General features: G+C 37.4%; 1 protein-coding gene across 1 annotated transcript in view; it reads right to left on the reverse strand.

The window, feature by feature from the left end:
- KCNH5 (potassium voltage-gated channel subfamily H member 5) overlaps positions 1-21055 on the reverse strand; it is a 393607-nt gene that overhangs the window by 160534 nt on the left and 212018 nt on the right. Inside the window, exon 8 of the mRNA XM_027554270.1 lies at positions 410-609. Coding sequence (XP_027410071.1) covers positions 410-609 — 200 coding nt within the window. The remainder of the gene's footprint in view (positions 1-409; positions 610-21055) is intronic.

The following is a 21055-nucleotide window of genomic DNA, read 5'->3' on the forward strand; positions in this document are numbered from 1 at the left end:
CCTTTTAGTTATAAGCAAGGATGTTTCTAAATTTTAAATGAGCAAAGTGTCAAAAGAGAAATCTGGAATAAAATCTAGCAGGAGAAATGGCAACACTGTTAGCATTTTTGAGGAATTTGGAAAATTATTCTGAGTGGTAATGAGAGCATTTTAGGCAAATGAAGTAATTAGTTGTTTTCAGGAACCACAAACCCTAAATTAAGTGTGATGGCTACTAGTACTAATTGATGATTAATGGTTGACTGCTTTCTACCTTCTAAGTGCTAAGTAATATGACTGACTGATATTTGCTTGTGAAATACAGAATAACAATAATATACAAGTACTATGTGAGTGACCAAGTTTCATGCATCTGAAGATCCTATTGAAACATAAAATAAGTAACAAAAACGGTTATAATAATCCATACCTTTTCTGTGTCGATGCCTTTTGACATGGACCATGTTGAGACAATATAATCCATGACTCGTTCACTAAGGCCTTTGGGGACCTGATAGAGTTTCAGAAAGTCCCGTACATTATTCAGCATCTCATGGTATCGGTTGGTGTTGGCATACATTTGCTGGAAAATTGTGGTAACATTTCCAAAAATAGTTGCATAAAGAAGAGCTGAAAGAGAAGAAATGATGAAAATAAAACAAATATCCCAAGTGAAAATAAATTATATGAATACTGGCCAGATCAATAAATTATCTGACAGAGATACCTTAATAAACTTTTCAGGATTATGCATGATAACCCCCTGAGAAGAGTGCCTAGAATTTGGTGTTCACTCAGTAAATCTTATCTTTAGTATGATAAACATGATTTTATGAGTGACCACCAGCTAGTCAATTTGGTAAAACATGATGGTGATCGATAGAGTTCATGAAGAATTAGATGATCCGAGTTTATGATTTGCCTCTTAGCCTTATCACTAAAATTATCCTCCAGCCCTGACTTCCTGAATGAAGCTTAATCAATTCAAAATTTTGAGGAATTGATGATTCAGTTTAGAAATATATGCTCATTCTCATTGCATGCTTTTTCCAGCTTTTGGAATATTTCCTTCCTTATCAATATTTTTGACAGAATATCAAAAATATAGGATGAGAAGATAAATCAAGGTGTTTCATTTCTAGAAGATTCTAGGAAGAAACACGATTGGAATTAACAGCTATCTGACAGAATGTGGTCCACTGGATAAGGGAATGGCAAACCACTTCATGAACAGTATGAAAAGGCAAAATGATAGGATACTGAAAGAGAAACTCCCCAGGTCAGTAGGTGCCCAATATGCTACTCGAGATCAGTGGAGAAATAACTCCAGAAAGAATGAAGGGATGGAGCCAAAGCAAAAACTGTGGTGTTGGAGAAGACTCTTGAGAGTCCCTTGGACTGCAAGGAGATCCAACCAGTCCATTCTGAAGGAGATCAGCCCTGGGATTTCTTTGGAAGGAATGATGCTAAAGCTGAAACTCCAGTACTTTGGCCACCTCAAGCGAAGAGCTGACTCATTGGAAAAGACTGATGCTGGGAGGGATTGGGGGCAAGAGGAGAAGGGGACGACAAAGGATGAGATGGCTGGATGGCATCACTGACTTGATGGATGTGAGTCTCAGCGAACTCCGGGAGTTGGTGATGGACAGGGAGGCCTGGTGTGCTGCGATTCATGGGGTCGCAAAGAGTTGGACACAACTGAGCGACTGATCTGATCTGATCTTATCTGATAATTTCTATTTATTAAATTTATGTCAGTAATCCAGTACTGTAAAGATTTTTTTACTTCATTATTTTAAGAATAAAGTAACTTGTAACCTGCAAACCTCTGTTATCTATCTACAGTAGCTAAAGAAAAGTATAAGGTGTTTTAATGCCCCTGATTGCTACTTCCTCCATCAACCAATAATTTACCAACTCCTCTTTCTCCAGATCTATCAGGTTACTAATGTTAACCTGATCTTGAAAAAACTTCTAAAAGCAGTTGAGTTCAGAGCCAAATAAATACATCTTCAATCACATACCACTCCTAACCTATCCTGTCCCTTTAGTTTTATCCCTTAACAGTAAGCTCTTTTAAAAAGAAGGCAGTATTTTATTCCCTTTAATATTCAGTGAACACTATAGTTAATAACCATACTCATTGCAAAAGCATTTAACAAATAAATAGAATATAAGACAATGATCACTTCCACTCTTGTTCCTCTAAGCATTTGAAAAAATAATTCCTCTGAACAAAATGTATGAACTGTTTCATTTCACAGTTTCATCAATCAAATTCCACTTGATGGAAAGAGTATAACATCAAACCAGTGAAGCAGCTTAAGATCCTCAATCTATTTTCAGAAAATCACTTGTTTTCTTTAAGAACAGTGGCTCTTTGGGCATAACAAATTAAAATTTCAAAATAGGAAGTTGTGATTTTACAAGCAGTTACTCGGGTTCTTTTTTAAATCACTTTTTAGGGTTTTTATTTTGTTTTTTGGGGGGGCATTGCTATTATTTTGGGATGTTGGTGTCAGCACAGACCAACAAACAAAAAGTAGAGGTAATCACAAACTTAAAACTCTATTCCTCATTTTCGGTATTAAGAAAGACAAGCACAGAAATAATGTGAACAAACTGATGGTAGAAGAATCATATAACAAACATGGAATTTTGAATTTCCAAGAAAGTGACATGAAGAGAATTTGTTTTTTACATAATGAGCTTTTTACAGGTTAATTAAATAATGCTACAGTCAAGCTTTTGAATAGCCTCCAGCTATTTTAAAATGTCAGTGAATATTACAGAACCATTATTTTGACATGTTCAACTTGTTTGGCTCCCTAACATGCTTGTAATATGCTATATTTGCCAAAGTGTCTTACTACTGCCTTTTAGTTAAACAAATTACCACACATTTCATCTTTTGGGGTACATTAAATATGCACACATTCTAGTCATATGAATAGCTTAAGCACTGAAATATGAATAAAACTGTCAATGTATTTACAGTTTTCATCATTAATAAATGAAGGATATAATCAACATCCCATTAAGCTGGGTATATTACAAAGATACCTTCTGCCTCCAGCTTTCATGTGAGTGTGGTGTCCTATACTGAGTAAGACTAATCAAGGTCATAATTTAAGGTAAGACTTTCAACTATATATATATAATTATGTGCATGCATATATGTATATACAATATATGTAATTCATATGTATAAATATGTATGTATATTTGTACATACATACATATTTGTAATACATATAATATATACATAATTATATATACATATATAATACATACATAATTATGTAAAAAGTTTTTTACTTTGAAATGTTATAAAAATCAGCAGAAAGCTCACATATACCCACATGTAGCTCTCTCAATTATGACATCCTACAGAACTATAAGAATCTGCCTGCCAATGCAGGAGATGTAAGAGATGGAAGTTCAATCCCTGGGTCGAGAAGACCATCTGGAGGAGGAAATAGCAACCCAAGCCAATATTCTTGCCTGGAGAATCCCATGGACAGAATTGGAGGGCTACAGTCCATGGGGTCACAAAGACTCGGACATGACTTAGTGACTGAACAACAAAAACAAATAGACATTATATTTAACTAGTATTTTTCATGCAGTCATTTTGGGGGTATACAACTTTATAAAAGTTTTATCATCTGTACAAATCTATGTAATATATGTATATTTTTAAAAAGAGAAATCACTTCTTCTTTAAAAATATTTTCAACATTTAAGACTAGTGCATATTTCATAAAATATGGTGACAGCAAGTATGACATTCCATGGCAAGCAACAATACTGCTTCCCACCACAGTTTGTGTTCACAGGATAAAAGAGTACAACCTCAAGGGAAGTGACCGTGGAACATGACACCTGACAATGCAAGAAATCGGTCTCAATAGAAACTAGCTCTATGCTGCTAACTCCCAAAGTAATAACCTCTCTCTTGAATTAACAGATACACAGATACTCTTGAATGTCTAATGCCATTCAAATCTAACATTTTCAAAAGAGAACTTTTATTTAACACTACCTTCTCTTCAACAACCAAGTGCATTTTTCATCTCATTAAATTGCAAAGCCACACCTATTTGTTCAGACTATAACTACAGAGTCTTTCTTCAATTCACTTGATTCATCTAATCTACTCCATTATCAATTCCTATTGGCTCTACCTTCAAAATAGAGCTTCAATTCAATTTCTTCTCACCACCTCTACCAGCATCCTTGTCTCCTTTAAGAGTACATGCTTTCCCACTGACTAGCTATGTGTATTTTGACCAGTTACTAGAGCTCTCGATGATTCTATTTCCTCTCTTACAACTTTACAGTTACTCTAGACTTTACAAAGGAGTTGTGCTAAATAAGATAACTCATATAAAATGGTTTTAAAAGAGTCCAATACGGAGTAAGCATCCATGAAATGTTATGTATATATCAGCAGCATCATCATGGAAATAGCTTCCAAACAATTGACTTTCACTCAGCAGAAAAAACATCCCCTTCCTTCAGCATCAGTCTCTACCCGATATTATGTCTTTGTTCCTAAACTTACATATCGCTACTTTAATTTATACGACATATTTATCTGTTGATATCTACCTCCCCAATTAGAAATGCAAAATCCATAAATACTAGCCTGGGCCTTGTCCTTTCTTTTTTGCTCACTGCTGTATTTCCAGAACAAAGATCAGTTCCTGGAACATTATAGGTATTTAAATATTTTCCTTCAGTAAAATGACACACCAAAAACCTAGGAAACATTTTTTCCAGAAACATTCTTTTCTTCAAATCAAAGTTTCACTACTGGTGACACAAAAACGCAAAAGTACACATTATTAATGCATGTGAGAGAATAAAATGATGAGAAACCAAGGTGATACATGTCCTGGCCATATTAAGATAGTAAATGAATTGGGAAGGCCTATTGTCATTCATCAAACATGAATGCTCTTGCTTGGCCCGGCAAGGTTTGTAGGGGACTATTATATAACTTGGTGACGGCAGCCATGAAATTAAAAGACACTTACTCCTTGGAAGGAAAGTTATGACCAACCTAGAGAGCATATTCAAAAGCAGAGACATTACTTTGCCAACAAAGGTTCGTCTAGTCAAGGCTATGGTTTTTCCTGTGGTCATGTATGGATGTGAGAGTTGGACTGTGAAGAAGGCTGAGCACTGAAGAATTGATGCTTTTGAACTGTGGTGTTGGAGAAGACTCTTGAGAGTCCCTTGGACTGCAAGGAGATCCAACCAGTCCATTCTGAAGGAGATCAGCCCTGGGATTTCTTTGGAAGGAATGATGCTAAAGCTGAAACTCCAGTACTTTGGCCACCTCACGCGAAGAGTTGACTCATTGGAAAAGACTCTGATGCTGGGAGGGATTGGGGGCAGGAGGAGAAGGGGACGACAGAGGATGAGATGGCTGGATGGCATCACTGACTCGATGGACGTGAGTCTGGGTGAACTCCAGGTGTTGGTGATGGACAGGGAGGCCTGGTGTGCTGCGATTCATGGGGTCGCAAAGAGTCGGACACGACTGAGCGACTGAACTGATCTGATCTGATCTGATACTTTGAATGGGATGCCATAGAGGTAATTTTCCTACTTTACTTCCTGGTGGCTCAGACAGTAAAGCGTCTGCCTACAATCCGGGAGACCCAGGTTTGTCCTGGGTCGGGAAGATCCCCTGGAGAAGGAAATGGCAACCCACTCCAGTACTCTTACCTGGAAAATCCCATGGATGGAGGAGCCTGGTGGGCTACAGTCCATGGAGTCGCAAAGAGTCAGACATGATTGAGCGACTTCAATTTCACTTTTACTTTCTTTGAATGGGATGCCATAGAGGTAATTTTCCTACTTTACTACTAATAATTTGATTGACCAGTTAAAATATATTAAGCCTCTTTTTATATGCTTTCCTGTAGCCTTTTGGAGAAGGCGATGGCACCCCACTCCAGTACTCTTGCCTGGAAAATCCCATGGATGGGTGAGCCTGGTAGGCTGCAGTCCATGGGGTCGCGAAGAGTCGGAAATGACTGAGCGACTTCACTTCCACTTTTCACTTTCATGCATTGGAGAAGGAAATGGCAACCCACTCCAGTGTTCTTGCCTGGAGAATCCCAGGGATGGGGGAGCCTGGCGGGCTGCCATCTATGGGGTCGCACAGAATCGGACACGACTGAAGTGACTTAGCAACAGTAGCAGCAGCCTTTTAAGCTTAAGAAAATTTAAGACAAGCCCAGTTTTACTAGCTTATCATATTTAAATGCTTCCCTCATGGCTCAGCTGGTAAAGAATCCACCTGCAATATGGAAGACCTGGGTTCAATCCCTGGATTGGGAAGATCTGCAGTAGGGAAAGGCGACCCACTCCAGTATTCTGGCCTGGAGAATTCCATGAACTGTATAGTCCATGGGATCACAAAAAGTTGAACGCAACTGAGTGACTTTCACTTTCACATCATATTTAAAGACTTGGTAATTCTGACATATATACTGGAAAATGTCTTACCTAAAAGTCCTATAGTTTTCTTATTCACCACAAGGGGATTATTTTAAAGAAAATTAGGTTAAAGATGGCTATAATTTTCTGACACTCCTTCCATAGACAGCCAGGGTCTTTTTTCCTTTCCCTTGAATCTAGGCATACTCTATTAACTATTTTCCTAATGGACTATGGTAACTATAATCACATGCCAATATCTGGGCCCATGCCTTAAGAAACTAGAAATTTCTAATTCCTCACTACTAAAATACCTGCTAAAATAACTAGAATATAGTTTCTGTGTTGTGAAGGAGCCTGAATATTCCTCTGGAAAGGTCCACATGGAGAGAAATCAAGGCCCCTGGCCAAGAGTCTTGGCTGAGCTCCCAGCTAAACACTGGCCTTAGGCTGAAAAATTTTAACTATGGATATAAGAAGACATTTCTGATAACACTTAAGGCAGGGTGGATGGTTCAACCATCACTTCCCCTTCTATTTATACTGATATTTAATAATTATAGTTAAGATGGGAAGGAAAATGTCCTATCAATCTATGATTCCGTATGCAGCACACAGCTTGACAACATCAGCTTACTAGCCATGTATGTGGCTGAGCCAACTAATAAGTGAATTTTTCAGACCCACTCAAGCAAACCCAGCGATAACATATGTGCCAAAAATAAGTCATGCCTTCCTAGCCCTGCACAAATTATAGATTTGTGAGTGAAATAAATGGCTGTTCTTGTTTTAAACCACTAATTTTGATTAGTTATGTAACTCTAATGTTCTAATAAACAGTTTTATGAATAGTTGATTCTCAACTGATTAATAAACCTGAGACAGGAGAGTAGTGAGTTCCTTATGATACACATCAGAGTCTAATAGCATATTTAGGGGAAAAAATTTAATATATTTTATTGAATATATCTTAATACTCAAAAACATCCATTATTTTTATAATATAAACATTGAAGTCATGAATGAATGCTTTCGAAAAGAAACAAAGTTTAAATGATTGAATAATGTCATATAACTTAATCCCAGATTTCATTCATGCATTGTTTAATTCCATGGATATTTATTGCACATCTATTATATGCCTCCACTAAAATAGTCACTAAGGATAAAACATAATCTCTGTTCTCAAGTAGTACTCACTACTTCCAAGGGAAAAGTGTTCATCCTTAATTCTCCAAAATCATAGTCTTTGAAAGAAAACTAGTGATCATCATATCCTTTTCATAGTTTACAAAAATTCACAAATGAGCTTATACCGATATCGAGTATATAAATTAAGTATAGTTTATTTCTCATGGTTAAACAACTGGCAGAGTCAAACGGAATCTGTATTGAGCTAATTAATTGTAACTTTACCTACACTCTTATAAGTTGCACAGAATAACAGATCAGATGATGATATCCAGTTCTCTGAATAAATTATGTTCTCAGTCACTTCATTTTGCTTGCTCCTTAGGTCATGCTGCAGCCATTCACTGTCTTATAACAATTTATATTTTTTAGACTTTTTGTGCCCATTCATGTTGACATCAAACATTTATTTTTCCTAGTTATCTTTCTTTTATAAATCTTGGCAAGTAATCATTAGCCTTAGACTATGTAGTTTAAAATACTTATATAAGAATGCATTTTGGTAACCATTAAAGCCACATAAGTGGTTCAACCATCATTTCCATTTCTATTTCTATTTACTAAAGTCTACCTTTAATAAATGAAATTTAAGACATAGAAGGAAAATGTTCCACCAAAATATGATTGTATATGTATCACATAGCCTGTTAAAACACTTGAAATCACTCCAAGTGGCTGAACAAAGTGAAGCTGAAAATCAGGCCTCCAATTTTGAAGTTTTATTCTCCTTCCAGCTGTCTCATAATGGCTTCAGGTTTCCTTGGATGCTCTTTTGCAATGACCCATAAAAGAAAGCACCCTCCAGGCATCAGTTATGAACCAGATATTTCCTCTTTCCCAGTATTCACTTAATCCATGTCCCATTTACCTAGTACCTGAACCATGCCAACTATCTTGTTAGAAATTAATTTCATTAATTACTTGATGTTATATCCGCTGGATCATCGAAAAATCAAGAGAGTTCCAGAAAAACATCTATTTCTGCTTTATTGACTATGCCAAAGCCTTTGACTGTGTGGATCACAATAAACTGTGGAAAATTCTGAAAGAGATAGGAATACCAGACCACCTGACCTGCCTCTTGAGAAACCTGTATGCAGGTCAGGAAGCAACAGTTAGAACTGGACATGGAACAACAGACTGGTTCCAAATAGGAAAAGGAGTACATCAAGGCTGTATATTGTCACCCTGCTTATTTAACTTATATGCAGAGTACATCATGAGAAACGCTGGACTGGAAGAAACACAAGCTGGAATCAAGATTGCCGGGAGAAATATCAATAACCTCAGATATGCAGATGACACTACCCTTATGGCAGAAAGTGAAGAGGAACTAAAAAGCCTCTTGATGAAAGTGAAAGTGGAGAGTGAAAAAAGAGATCCAACCAGTACATTCTAAAGGAGATCAGCCCTGGGATTTCTTTGGAAGGAATGATACTAAAGCTGAAACTCCAGTACTTTGGCTACCTCATGCGAAGAGTTGACTCATTGGAAAAGACCCTGATGCTGGGAGGGATTGGGGGCAGGAGGAGAAGGGGATGACAGATGATGAGATGGCTGGATGGCATCACTGACTCGATGGACATGAGTCTGAGTGAACTCTGGGAGTTGGTGATGGACAGGGAGGCCTGGCGTGCTGAGAGTCATGAGGTTGCAAAGAGTCGGACACGACTGAGCGACTGAACTGAACTGAAGTGCTAAATATTGAAAAGAATTTGATACACTATCCCTCTTAGGGATGTTGGCATTTTGAAGGAGGAATTCCAGGTAATACAATGAATTGACTGAATCATTATTAGAATTAATGCTCAACTAGTAAGATAAGTTGTCACAGAGAACAAAATATTTTTTATCAAGTTACAGCAAGATATTGGAAAGATTTCAATAGCTTTCAGCCGATACAATGATCATCATGAAAACTGACTGTATTAAACTAGTTTCAATAATTACATGTGTGCATGCTAAGTCCCTTCAGTTGTGTCTGACTCTTTGCAATCCCATGGACTGTAGCCCTCCAGGATCCTCTGTCCATGGAATTCTCCAGGCAAGAATGTGGGAATGGGTTGCCTTGCTCTCCTCTGGGGATCTTCTCAACACAGGGATCAAACCAGTGTCTCTTACATCTCCTGCATTGGCAGGCAGTTTATCACTAGAGCCACCTGAGAAGCCTGCAATAATTATATGGCAATGCTTACTATTTTTTATTGAAGTGTAATTCATTTACATAATACTCTCAGATATGCAAGCTTCCCTGATATCTCAGTTGTTAAAGAATCTGCCTGTAATGCAGGAGACCCCAATTCAATTCCTGGGTCAGGATGATCCGCTGGAAAATGGATAGGCTACCCACTCCAGTATTTTTGGACTTCCCTTGTGACTCAGCTGGTAAAGAGTTCGCCTGCAGTGCAGGAGACCTGAGTTCAATTCCTGGGTTGGGAAGATATTCTGGGGAAGGGAAAGGCTACCCACTCCAGTATTCTGGCCTGGAGAATTCCATGAACTGTATAGGGATCCAAAGACTTGGACATGGCTGAGTGACTTTCACTGCTCACTACAATGTGAGCTATTTATATATTTTGGATATTAACTCCTTTCCAGCCATATAATTTGTAAATATTTTCTCCCATTGAGTGTGTTGTTGTTTCATTTTGTCAATGATTTGTTTAGCTGTGCAAAAGCTTTTAAGGTTAATTAGGGTCTGCTGTTTAGCTTTGCTCTTGCTTCCTTTACATTAGGAGACAGATCCAAAAAAAAAAAATATTATGTCCAGAAGTGTTCTGCCTGTTTTCTTCTAGGAGTGTTGTGGTTTCTAGTCTTACATTTAGGTCTTTAGTCCATTTTGAATTTATTTTTGTATATAGCATGAAGAAATGTTCTTATCTCATTCTTTTAACTGTCATGTTTTCCTGGCACCACCTCCTGAAGAGAGTCTTTTCTGCATTGTATATTCTTGTCTCCTTTGTCTAAGATTAATTGACCATATGTGTGTGGGTTAATTTTTAAGCTCTCTATTTATTCTGTTGATCTATGTGTCTGTTTTGTGACAGAATCATACTGTCTTGATTATTATATCTTTGTAACACTGTCTGAAAACAAAGAGCCTATATGACAGGGAGGCCGTAATATAATTTGAAAACAGTCTGATACTTATAGCTTTGTCCTTGTTTCTCAATATAGCTTTGGCAATTAAGAATCTGCTGTGGTTCCATATTAATTTTAGGACTATTCGTTCTAGTTCTGTGAAATTTTTCATGGGTATTTTGATAGGGATTACATTAAATCTGTAGATTGCTTTGGGTAGAATGACCATTTTAACAATATTAATTCTTCCAATCCAAGAGAATGGGCTATCTTTAAATTTACTTTTATCATCTTCAGTTTCTTTCATAACTGTTTTGTTGTTTTCAGAGCTCAGTTCTTTTACCACCTTGGTTAATTTTATTCCTAGGTATTTTACTCTTTTTGATAGGATCTTAAATAGGATAATTTTCTCTTTCTTATAGGTCATTATTGGTATATAGAAATATAAGAGACTTCTGCATATTAATCCTATGTCCTGCAACTTGACTGAATTCATTTATTAGTTATATTTTTCAGGGTATTCATATATATTCTTATACCTTTTTATTTAAAAAACTTTAAAACACAAAATAATCCAACTACAATGATGAGATCAGATAGTCTTGCAGTAGTTCAATGATTTGATGCAGAGATTTTCCTTTTCTCTTCAAATTATAAAATGAAAATATCAATTCACTATACCAAGTTGTACATCTAGTTTTATCAGCTACAGAAAAGAAAAAAGTAAAAGAAAAAGTATGGTGAATACAGAATGGATCCACTATGGTGAAAAAATAAATTTATTTATAACTCTCCTCTGTTTATTTTGTCCTAAATAGACATTTTAAATGTAATTTTCATTAATTATACCTGCAAGCCATTTCTCTAATCTTCAGCACCAGAATGTAAAAAGACACAATAGAGGGAGGTAACATTAGATCACTTATTCTTTCTATATAAAGTGGGTGTTACTATTATACTTACATTAATATGGAAGCATTAAATATAAAACTTGAAATAATATTAAAATACATCTTTACCAAAACATGAGTATTATTGATCCAAGACTCAGAGTGAAATGGTACTGCCAACAACCTAAATAAACTCTTGAGGCTACTAAGAATGGTATCTGTGGGACAGACAAAAGTTTCTCATATATTCTGAAAAATAGTGTCATAACCTATCTTCTTGTTGAGCCTCCAAACAGTTTACTCTTGCTTCCAAATCTTTGTCATTAAGTTCCTTTGTGGTAGATTTCAAAATCTGACCATACATTTTTCCTATCTTGGTATGTACATCATTTTGCAATAAGACTTTATTGCTTTTCCCACCAAAAGGTGGAATATGCTTCCTTTAATATGGGCTGGTTTATGACTTCCAATAGAATATGGCAGTGATGATATTATGCAATTTCCAGAGCCAGACATTAAGGGGACTTGCATATTGTAGAATGTTGTCTTGAGATCAGGATTCCTGAAGAAACCTGGGATGTACCAGCAGACAGCAAGGATGGTGAGATTTAGTTATTCAGTGGTCTCAGCTGAAGTTTTAATGGGCACACTGTTTGGACCAATTATCCCATTTCTTGGAAGTTACACCATGACATTATAAAATAAGCACACAAAAAGGATAACTGAAGTGTTCTTTATAATATGCAGAAAGAGTAAAATGTTCAACAATAAAGGTTGGGTAATACAAATGATGGCAAAACAACACAATTGAAAACTAGGTGACCATTAAGATGATGAACGGGATCTCTTAGGAGAGATATGAAAAGATTAACAGCATATTTTTAATTATAAAAGGGACATTTATTAATTCATATGTATATTTGGCAAATATGATTTGTAATGATTTTGATGTTCTTTAAACTTCAGCATTATGCAATGTTTGCAATAAACAAAAGAAATTCCAAATTTTTTAAAAAAGAATAATTTATTTGTATTCCTTAGAAAGGTAGAAGCTATAAATCTCTTTAGAGAACATTTAGGTCAATCCCCAGGTGACACATACATAAAAGATCATCAGGAAACCTGAGATGAGCAACAGCACCATTGATCTTCTCCGGTCTGTTGTTGTCTCCAATCTCTGTGTGACCCCTTTATAAAATTAATTACCAAGAGTTTTTCATTTTGCCTTCAGAATGTCTCAGACCGATAGCCTCCTTTCAATTAAGAGCCTAGAATCTGTTATTTCAACCTATGGATAGGTTAGCACAACAGCTTCCTTGCTGTTCAGTCTCCAGTCTCTGTTGGAATACAGTTGGCACACGGCTATTTGGCAAATTTCCTAAAATGTTGTGATCTTATTTTCTCCATAAAAAATACTTAGTGTATACAAACAGCCTTTAAGGTAAGGGCACTCTGAAAGAATCTATGGGATCTATTCAATGGAGGAAAGTTTCTACCTACCAGACTCAGCACTTTGTATTGATATTTCTTCCATAAGCTAATTTATCATTTCCCTATCTGCACTCATTTCCCTGCACACAACAACAGCAATCTCTCCAACTGCCTGTATGGTACATGAATAATCTTAACACCTAACAAAAGTTCATGTAATGCATAGCAGACAATTCATAAAAGGACAGGCAATATAATCCTTAAATAAATTTATACTCTAAGCTCTTTAATGCAGAGCCAGTAATATCAATTTCCTTCATAATCCCTAAGAATAACTAGATGGTAATGACAATCCTATATGCAAGGCAGAGAAAGAGAAACACATGTAAAGAACAGACTTTTGGGCTATATAGGAGAAGGCAAGGATGGGACAATATGAGAGAATAGCATTGAAACATGTATATTACCATATGTAAAATAGATGACCAGTGCAAGTTCAATGTATGAAGCAGAGCATCCAAAGTCAGTGCTCTGGGACAACCTAGAGGGGTGGGATGGGGAGAGAGGTGGGACGGGGGTTCAGAATGGGGGGCACACATGTGTATCTGTGGCTGATTCATGGTGATGTATTGCAAAAACCATCACAATATTGTAAAGTAATTATCCTCCAATTAAAATAAATTATTTTTTTAAGTGGGTTACTGACAAAAGTAGTCAACTAACATGAAAATATTAAAACAGTTAGCCTACACTCTGTACCTTATGGTGAAATGGTAAAACTAGTTTGTGTCTCCATGAAAGACATTAAGTTGCATCAGTCAGTTCAGTCACTCAGTAGTGTCTTACTCTTTGCAACCCCATGGACTGCAGCACCCCAGGCTTCCCTGTCCATCACCAACTCCTAGGGCTTACTCAAACTCATATCCTTTGAGTTGGTGATGCCATCCAACCATCTCATCCTCTGTCGTCCACTGCTCCTCCTATCTTCAATCTTTCCAAGCATCAGGGTCTTTTCAAATGAGTCAGTTCTTTGCATCAGGTGGCCAAAGTATTGGAGTTTCAGCTTCAATATCACTCCTTTCAATGAATATTCAGGACTGATTTCCTTTAGGAATGACTGGTTGGATCTCCTTGCAGTTCAAGGAACTCTCAAGAGTCTTCTCCAACACCATAGTTCAAAAGCATCAATTCTTCGGCACTCAGCTTTCTTTATAGTCCAACTCTCACATCCAAACATGACTACTGGAAAAACCATAGCTTCGACTAGATGGACCTTTGTTGGCAAAATAATGTCTCTGCTTTTTAATATGCTGTCTAGGTTGGTCATAACTTTTCTTCCAAGGAGCAAGCATCTTTTAATGTCATGGCTTCAGTCACATCTGCAGTGGTTTTGGAGCCCAAAAATATAAAGTCTGTCACTGTTTCTATTGTTTCCCCATCTATTTGCCATGAACTGTTGAGACCCAATGCCATGATCTTAGTTTTCTAAATGTTGAGTTTTACAACTTTTTCACTCTCCTCTTTCACTTTTATCAAGAGGCTCTTTAGTTCTTCCTTGCTTTCTGCCATAAGAGTGGTATCATCTGTACATCTGAGGTTATGGATATTTCTCCTGGCAATCTTGATTCCAGCTTCTGCTTCATCCAGCCCAGCATTTCTCATGATGTACTCTGTATATAAGTTAAATAAGCAGGATGACAATATATAGCCTTGACGTACCTCTTTTCTGATTTGGAACCAGTCTGTTGTTCTATGTCCAGTTCTAACTGTTGCTTCTTGACCTACATACACATTTTTCAGAAGGCAGGTCAGGTGATCTGGTATTCCCATCTTTTGAAGAATTTTCCACAGCTTGTTGTGAACCACACGGTCAAAGGCTTTGGTGTAGTCAATAAAGCAGTAGTAGATGTTTTCTGGAACTCTCTTGCTTTATCAATGATCCAGCAGATGTTGGTAATTTGATCTCTGGTTCTGCCTTTTCTAAATCCAGCTTGAACATCTGGAAGTTCATGGTTCACTTACTGTTAAAGCCTGGCTTGGAGAATTTTGAGCATTCCTTTGCTAGTGTGTGAGATGAGTGCAATTGTGCAGTAGTTTGAACAGTCCATCCAAATTTAAATTCATTTAAATTGTATGCACATTGCCAAAACTTTAAACAAGGTGTTTTAGCTATTTTATAATTATATTTAGGTCTTTTTGGTATTAGCCAATAATTAGATTATGCATTAACATGTCAAGTACACATTTATTAAGTGCTTACTGTGTGTAAATGCAATATGAAGCGCTATGGAAGATAAAGAGATGCACAGTTTTATATATATAATTTTATTTTTTGACTAATACTTAAAGCAATTTAGTTGTAAAAGTCTATGCTCAAGAATCATGGCATCCAGTCCCATCACTTCATGGGAAATAGATGGGGAAACATTGGAAACAGTGTCAGACTTTATTTTTTTTGGCTCCAAAATCACTGAAGGTGGTGATTGCAGCCATGAAATTAAAAGATGCTTACTCCTTGGAAGGAAAGTTATGACCAACCTGGATAGCATATTCAAAAGCAGAGACATTACTTTGCCAACAACGGTCCGTCTAGTCAAGGCTATGGTTCTTCCTGTGGTCATGTATGGATGTGAGAGTTGGACTGTGAAGAAGGCTGAGAGCTGAAGAATTGCTGCTTTTGAACTGTGGTGTTGGAGAAGACTCTTGAGAGTCCCTTGGACTGCAAGGAGATCCAACCAGTCCATTCTGAAGGAGATCAGCCCTGGGATTTCTTTGGAAGGAATGATGCTAAAGCTGAAACTCCAGTACTTTGGTCACCTCAGGAGAAGAGTTGACTCATTGGAAAAGACTCTGATGCTGGGAGGGATTGGGGGCAGGAGGAGAAGGGGACGACAGAGGATGAGATGGCTGGATGGCATCACTGACTCGATGGACGTGAGCCTGGGTGAACTTCAGGAGTTGGTGATGGACAGGGAGGCCTGGCGTGCTGCGATTCAGGGGGTCGCAAAGAGTCAGACACAACTGAGCGACTGAACTGAACTGAACTGATGCTCAAGAATGATTATGAATTTTCTCTTATTTCTTAAAAATCTTCCAAACAATGTGTCAGAAATCTGACAAAATATCACGACAATAAGAGGTCTGATCATTTAATAATAATACAGTTGGCAAAATGTTCTGAAGGGTCAATAAGGTCAAAACTAAACAGGAAAGTTACTTTCCTACTGCAACTATTCTACATTAAAATCTTAGGTCAGCCTCATCATCGCTGACTTAACATTGCCCTTAACAACTTTCATTATTCTCTTCCTTTTAAGTAATGTTTATTTCCTTCACATTTAGGACACACTGATTCTTATCTTCTCCCTTATCTTAACCGTCTATAGAATTAATCGATCAAACCAACACTTTCTTGAGAGTGAAAGACAGCAATCTTATTAGTTATGCTGGGACAACAAGGGTAAGGAAAGGCATCCCAGGTAAACCAGACACACCATGGGTGACTCCATGTTTATTCCAATTCCTTTCTCCAAGGCCCCTTCCCTTGTTACAAGAGACAAGGTCTGTGGGCTTGTAATGATCACTTGCGTCACAGCTCACTCTAAGAACTTCTGTTCATTCATGGGATCTCAACTAACATCTGAACTCATATGTCTTCCCTGATTACATGTCGTATCATCTCATGACATTAAGAGCCTACACAATCACCTTATTTGGATAACTGTATCTATCAAAATGCCTGATGCAATGCCTAAAAGGAATCATGCCATTTCCTCCTAGCCTAGAATACTACTCTTCCCCAAACTGCTCTTTACATTCATTGGAATGGGCATGAAGCATAAAACCAAGGCTCTAGAAGCTAAAACCATTATGCTGCTTTTTTTTGCTGAGACTGTATACAGACTAATATAACTGACCATGGGAGTTTAAAATGAACAGTGAAAATTTTTTTAATATGAGTGATACGAAAACAATATTTTCTAGAGAAGGAATGATGACTTGGTCAAGGTATAAGGAATTAGATTTGACATGCAGTCCATGTCAAAAATTGGCAAAATTTATTCTTTGGAACACTATAATTCCCTGTGACGGTGACAGATGTTTGTCTTTAAAAAAAAAGTTTCTGGATCAAATAAGTTTTATATTAGTTCTCCCTCTTAAAATCCCAATTCACATTAGCGTATCACAATGCATATTAGCATATCAAAAGCTTCAAGAAGCCTTGCAGTAAAGACACCATTCTTCATACTAGTTTGTTCTTAGAACCCTTTTTCTTCATTAAAAACCTTGCAACATTTTGCAGATCTCCATGCAAACCATTTCACAATCATTGCAGTAGACAGGAAGAGGCAGATGCAGGTATTGGAGCACAGGAGAAACTGTTGCCACAATCCCAGGATGCTAATGCATGCCAGCAACTGAGGAACCCATTTTAACAAATCTAAAAACTGATGTGCTACAACCCATATCACAGCCTGATGGAGAGAAGGAACTAGTCATGAAAGGTAACACCAATCTGTAGGGAAAGCAAGAGTAGAAGTGCCACGTGATGAAGTCAAACTTGAATTTGGTCAAAAAATAACCTAGGCAAGTGGCAGAGAGCAAGGTGAAGAACAGTACATGTGAGCTGACTGGGCTCCTTACTTTCCCTAGCCAAGGCTTTTTGAAGTTTTAGGCATAGACTTCCTGCAGTCCTCTGTCACCATGCTATGTGAGTCTCTAAAGTGGCATTCCTTAATTGACTCTTGAGTCAATATTTGGTGAATAATGGATAAAAGGCAAATTGAAAAAAGGCATATTTTTATCATTTTAGACAAGCTTACTAGAGTGGGAAAAATATTACAACAGGCAAAAAAGCTACCAGCTTAGATACCATCTCTGTGAAGCGAAAATGATGAGGATCTACAAAATGATAAACCAAAAGACATGAAGAAGATTCAGCAATGCAGAGCAACTGAATGTAAGTCAGTGGACTCTAACACAGTTAGGTTCTTGCAGTCTTGGAGAACCTGAGAAAGGTTGGCCATAACTTGACACTAATCTGTCTGTTTTTTCCTTTATGTTGATCTGTATCTTCTAAGTTTTTTTTTTTTTTTGGTAAATCACTTCAGTTGTATATCTTTAGCATCTCCACATAAGTGTAAATTGATGGGGCATAAGAAAATATATTTTCCATGAATCGCACATTTCCCAGGAGAATCTTGTACACTGATTGCAACAACAAATAAACTGATGTTAAGCAAGCACTGTAAGTATGTATTTTATATATGATAGGGTACTTCCCTGACTTATTTTAATGATATAATCCCATCCTATATTTAGACAGGATTGGATCTCTCAGTGAGTAATCACCAAGAGATTATAATGTGTCAGACAGTCATATCATCATCAAATTAAAAGAACAAATTCATGTAATAATATATGAAAACATGAAAAAATTCATCAGCTGGAAACTTAAAAAGCAGAATATATTACTTCACTTATGATTCCTAGGAACTATCATTCCTAGAAACTTTGAGCATTTTATCTACAGAAACTTTGTAACCTCTGTCTTTTCATTAGGAGCTGGCTAAAGAGTAAGAGTTAAGTGCTTATAATGAATGCAGTCAACACAAACCTGTTAGGTCTATAAAAATGGCATTGATTTAAAACATATCAAAGGTTTTAATTCTTGATAATATAAAATTATCTTCCTCTTTCTAATTTTCAAGATGGTGTAGCCCATGAAACACTGTGTACCCATAAAACAGTGCATGATTATTACTAAACTTCTCTATCCCCCACATGACTAGGTTTCATTTTTTTCTAATAACACTAGGTATGAAATGTTCCCTTTTTCAATAAATCATACTGCCAAAGTCTGACATGTATGGAATAAAGCCATACCAAGTTCATTTTACTGGGCACATCACTGTGGCAGAAACGTCAGCTATAATAAACACGTGATAAAAAAGATCTTCAGGTGGTACCTAACCTGACAGTGGGTTACAACTGAACACTTATGAAAAGGTCGGAAAATGAGGCTGACGGCTGATTAACATTCTGAAGAAGAAAGATGCTACCTAAGATTCCCTGGCTTTCATAGTTTACATGTGCTTTCACAATCCCATTTAATCCTTCTAACAAACATGGGCCTGGGCATTACTCCCCCCATCTACAGATAAGAAATCTGCCCCACCCAAACTACCACTGCTGTGGTTAAGCACTTATCACCTCTCAGCCCCTTGCCTGACAGCCTTGCCAAAGATCATGTTCCAGTTGTAAGAACAGGATAATATTAAGCTTTTCTAGGGGAGAAAAGCTTTTCAGAGGGCAGACACACTGAAACCATAATCACAGAAAACTAGCCAATATGATCACATGGACCACAGCCTTGTCTAACTCAATGAAACTAAGCCATGCTGTGTGGGGCCACCCAAGACGGGCGGGTCATGTTGGAGACGTCTGACAGAATGTGGTCCACTGGAGAAGGGAATGGCAAACCACTTCAGTATTCTTGCCTTGAGAACCCCATGAACAGTATGAAAAGGCAAAATGATAGGATACTAAAAGGGGAACTCTCTGGGTCGGTAGGTGCCCAATATGCTACTGGAGATCAGTGGAGAAATAACTCCAGAAAGAATGAAGGGATGGAGCCAAAGCAAAAAGAATACCCAGTTGTGAATGAGACTGGTGATAGAAGCAAGGTCCGATGCTGTAAAGAGCAATATTGCATAGGAACCTAGACTGTCAGGTCCATGAATCAAGGCAAATTGGAAGTGGTCAAACAGGAGATGGCAAGAGTGAATGTCGACATTCTAGGAATAGTGAACTAAAATGGACTGGAATGGGTGAATTTAACTCAGATGACCACTATATCTACTACTGTGGGCAGGAATCCCTTAGAAGAAATGGAGTAGACATCATGGTCAACAAAAAAGTCCAGAATGCAGTACTTGGATGCAATCTCAAAAATGACAGAATGATCTCTGTTCATTTCCAAGGAAAACCATTCAATATCATGGAATTCAAGCCTATGCCCCAACCAGTAACACTGAAGAAGCTGAAATTGAACAGTTCTATGAAGACCTGAAAGACCTTTTAGAACTAACACCCAAAAAGATATCCTTTTCATTATAGGGGACTGGAATGCAAAAGTAGGAAGTCAAGAAACACCTGGAGTAAAAGGCAAATTTGGCCTTGGAGTACGGAATGAAGCAAGGCAAAGGAAAACAGAGTTTTGCCAAGAGAACACACTGGTCAGAACAAACACCCTCTTCCAACAACACAAGAGAAGACTCTATACATGGACATCACCAGATGGTCAACATTGAAATCAGATTGATTATATTCTTTGCAGCCAAAGATGGAGAAGCTCTATACAGTCAGCAAAAACAAGACCAAGAGCTGACTATGGCTCAGATCATGAACTCCTTATTGCCAAATTCAGACTGAAATTGAAGAAAGTAGGGAAAACCACTAGACCATTCAAGTATGACCTAAATCAAATCCCTTACGATTACACAGTGAAAGTGAAAAATAGATTTAAGGGACTAGATCTGATAGACAGAGTCCCTGATGAACTATGGACGGAGGTTTGCAACATTGTACAGGAGACAGGGATCAAGACCATCCCCATGGAAAAGAAACACAAAAAGGCAAAATGGCTGTCTGAGGAGGCCTTACAAATAGCTGTGAAAAGAAGAGAGGTGAAAAACAAAGGAGTTGAAAAGGAAAGATATAAGCATCTGAATGCAGAGTTCCAAAGAATAGCAAGGAGCAATAAGAAAGCCTTCTTCAGCAATCAGTGCAAAGAAATAGAGGAAAACAATATAATGGGAAAGACTAGAGACCTCTTTAAGAAAATTAGAGATACCAAGGGAACATTTCATGCAACGATGGACTCGATAAAGGACAGAAATGGTATGGACCTAATAGAAGCAGAAGATGTTAAGAAGAGGTGGCAAGAATACACAAAAGAACTGTACAAAAAAGAGCTTCATGACCAAGATAATCACGATGGTGTGATCACTCACCTAGAGCCAGAC

This window comes from Bos indicus x Bos taurus, chromosome 10 (assembly GCF_003369695.1).
Source record: "Bos indicus x Bos taurus breed Angus x Brahman F1 hybrid chromosome 10, Bos_hybrid_MaternalHap_v2.0, whole genome shotgun sequence".
Classification (NCBI taxonomy): domain Eukaryota; kingdom Metazoa; phylum Chordata; class Mammalia; order Artiodactyla; family Bovidae; genus Bos; species Bos indicus x Bos taurus.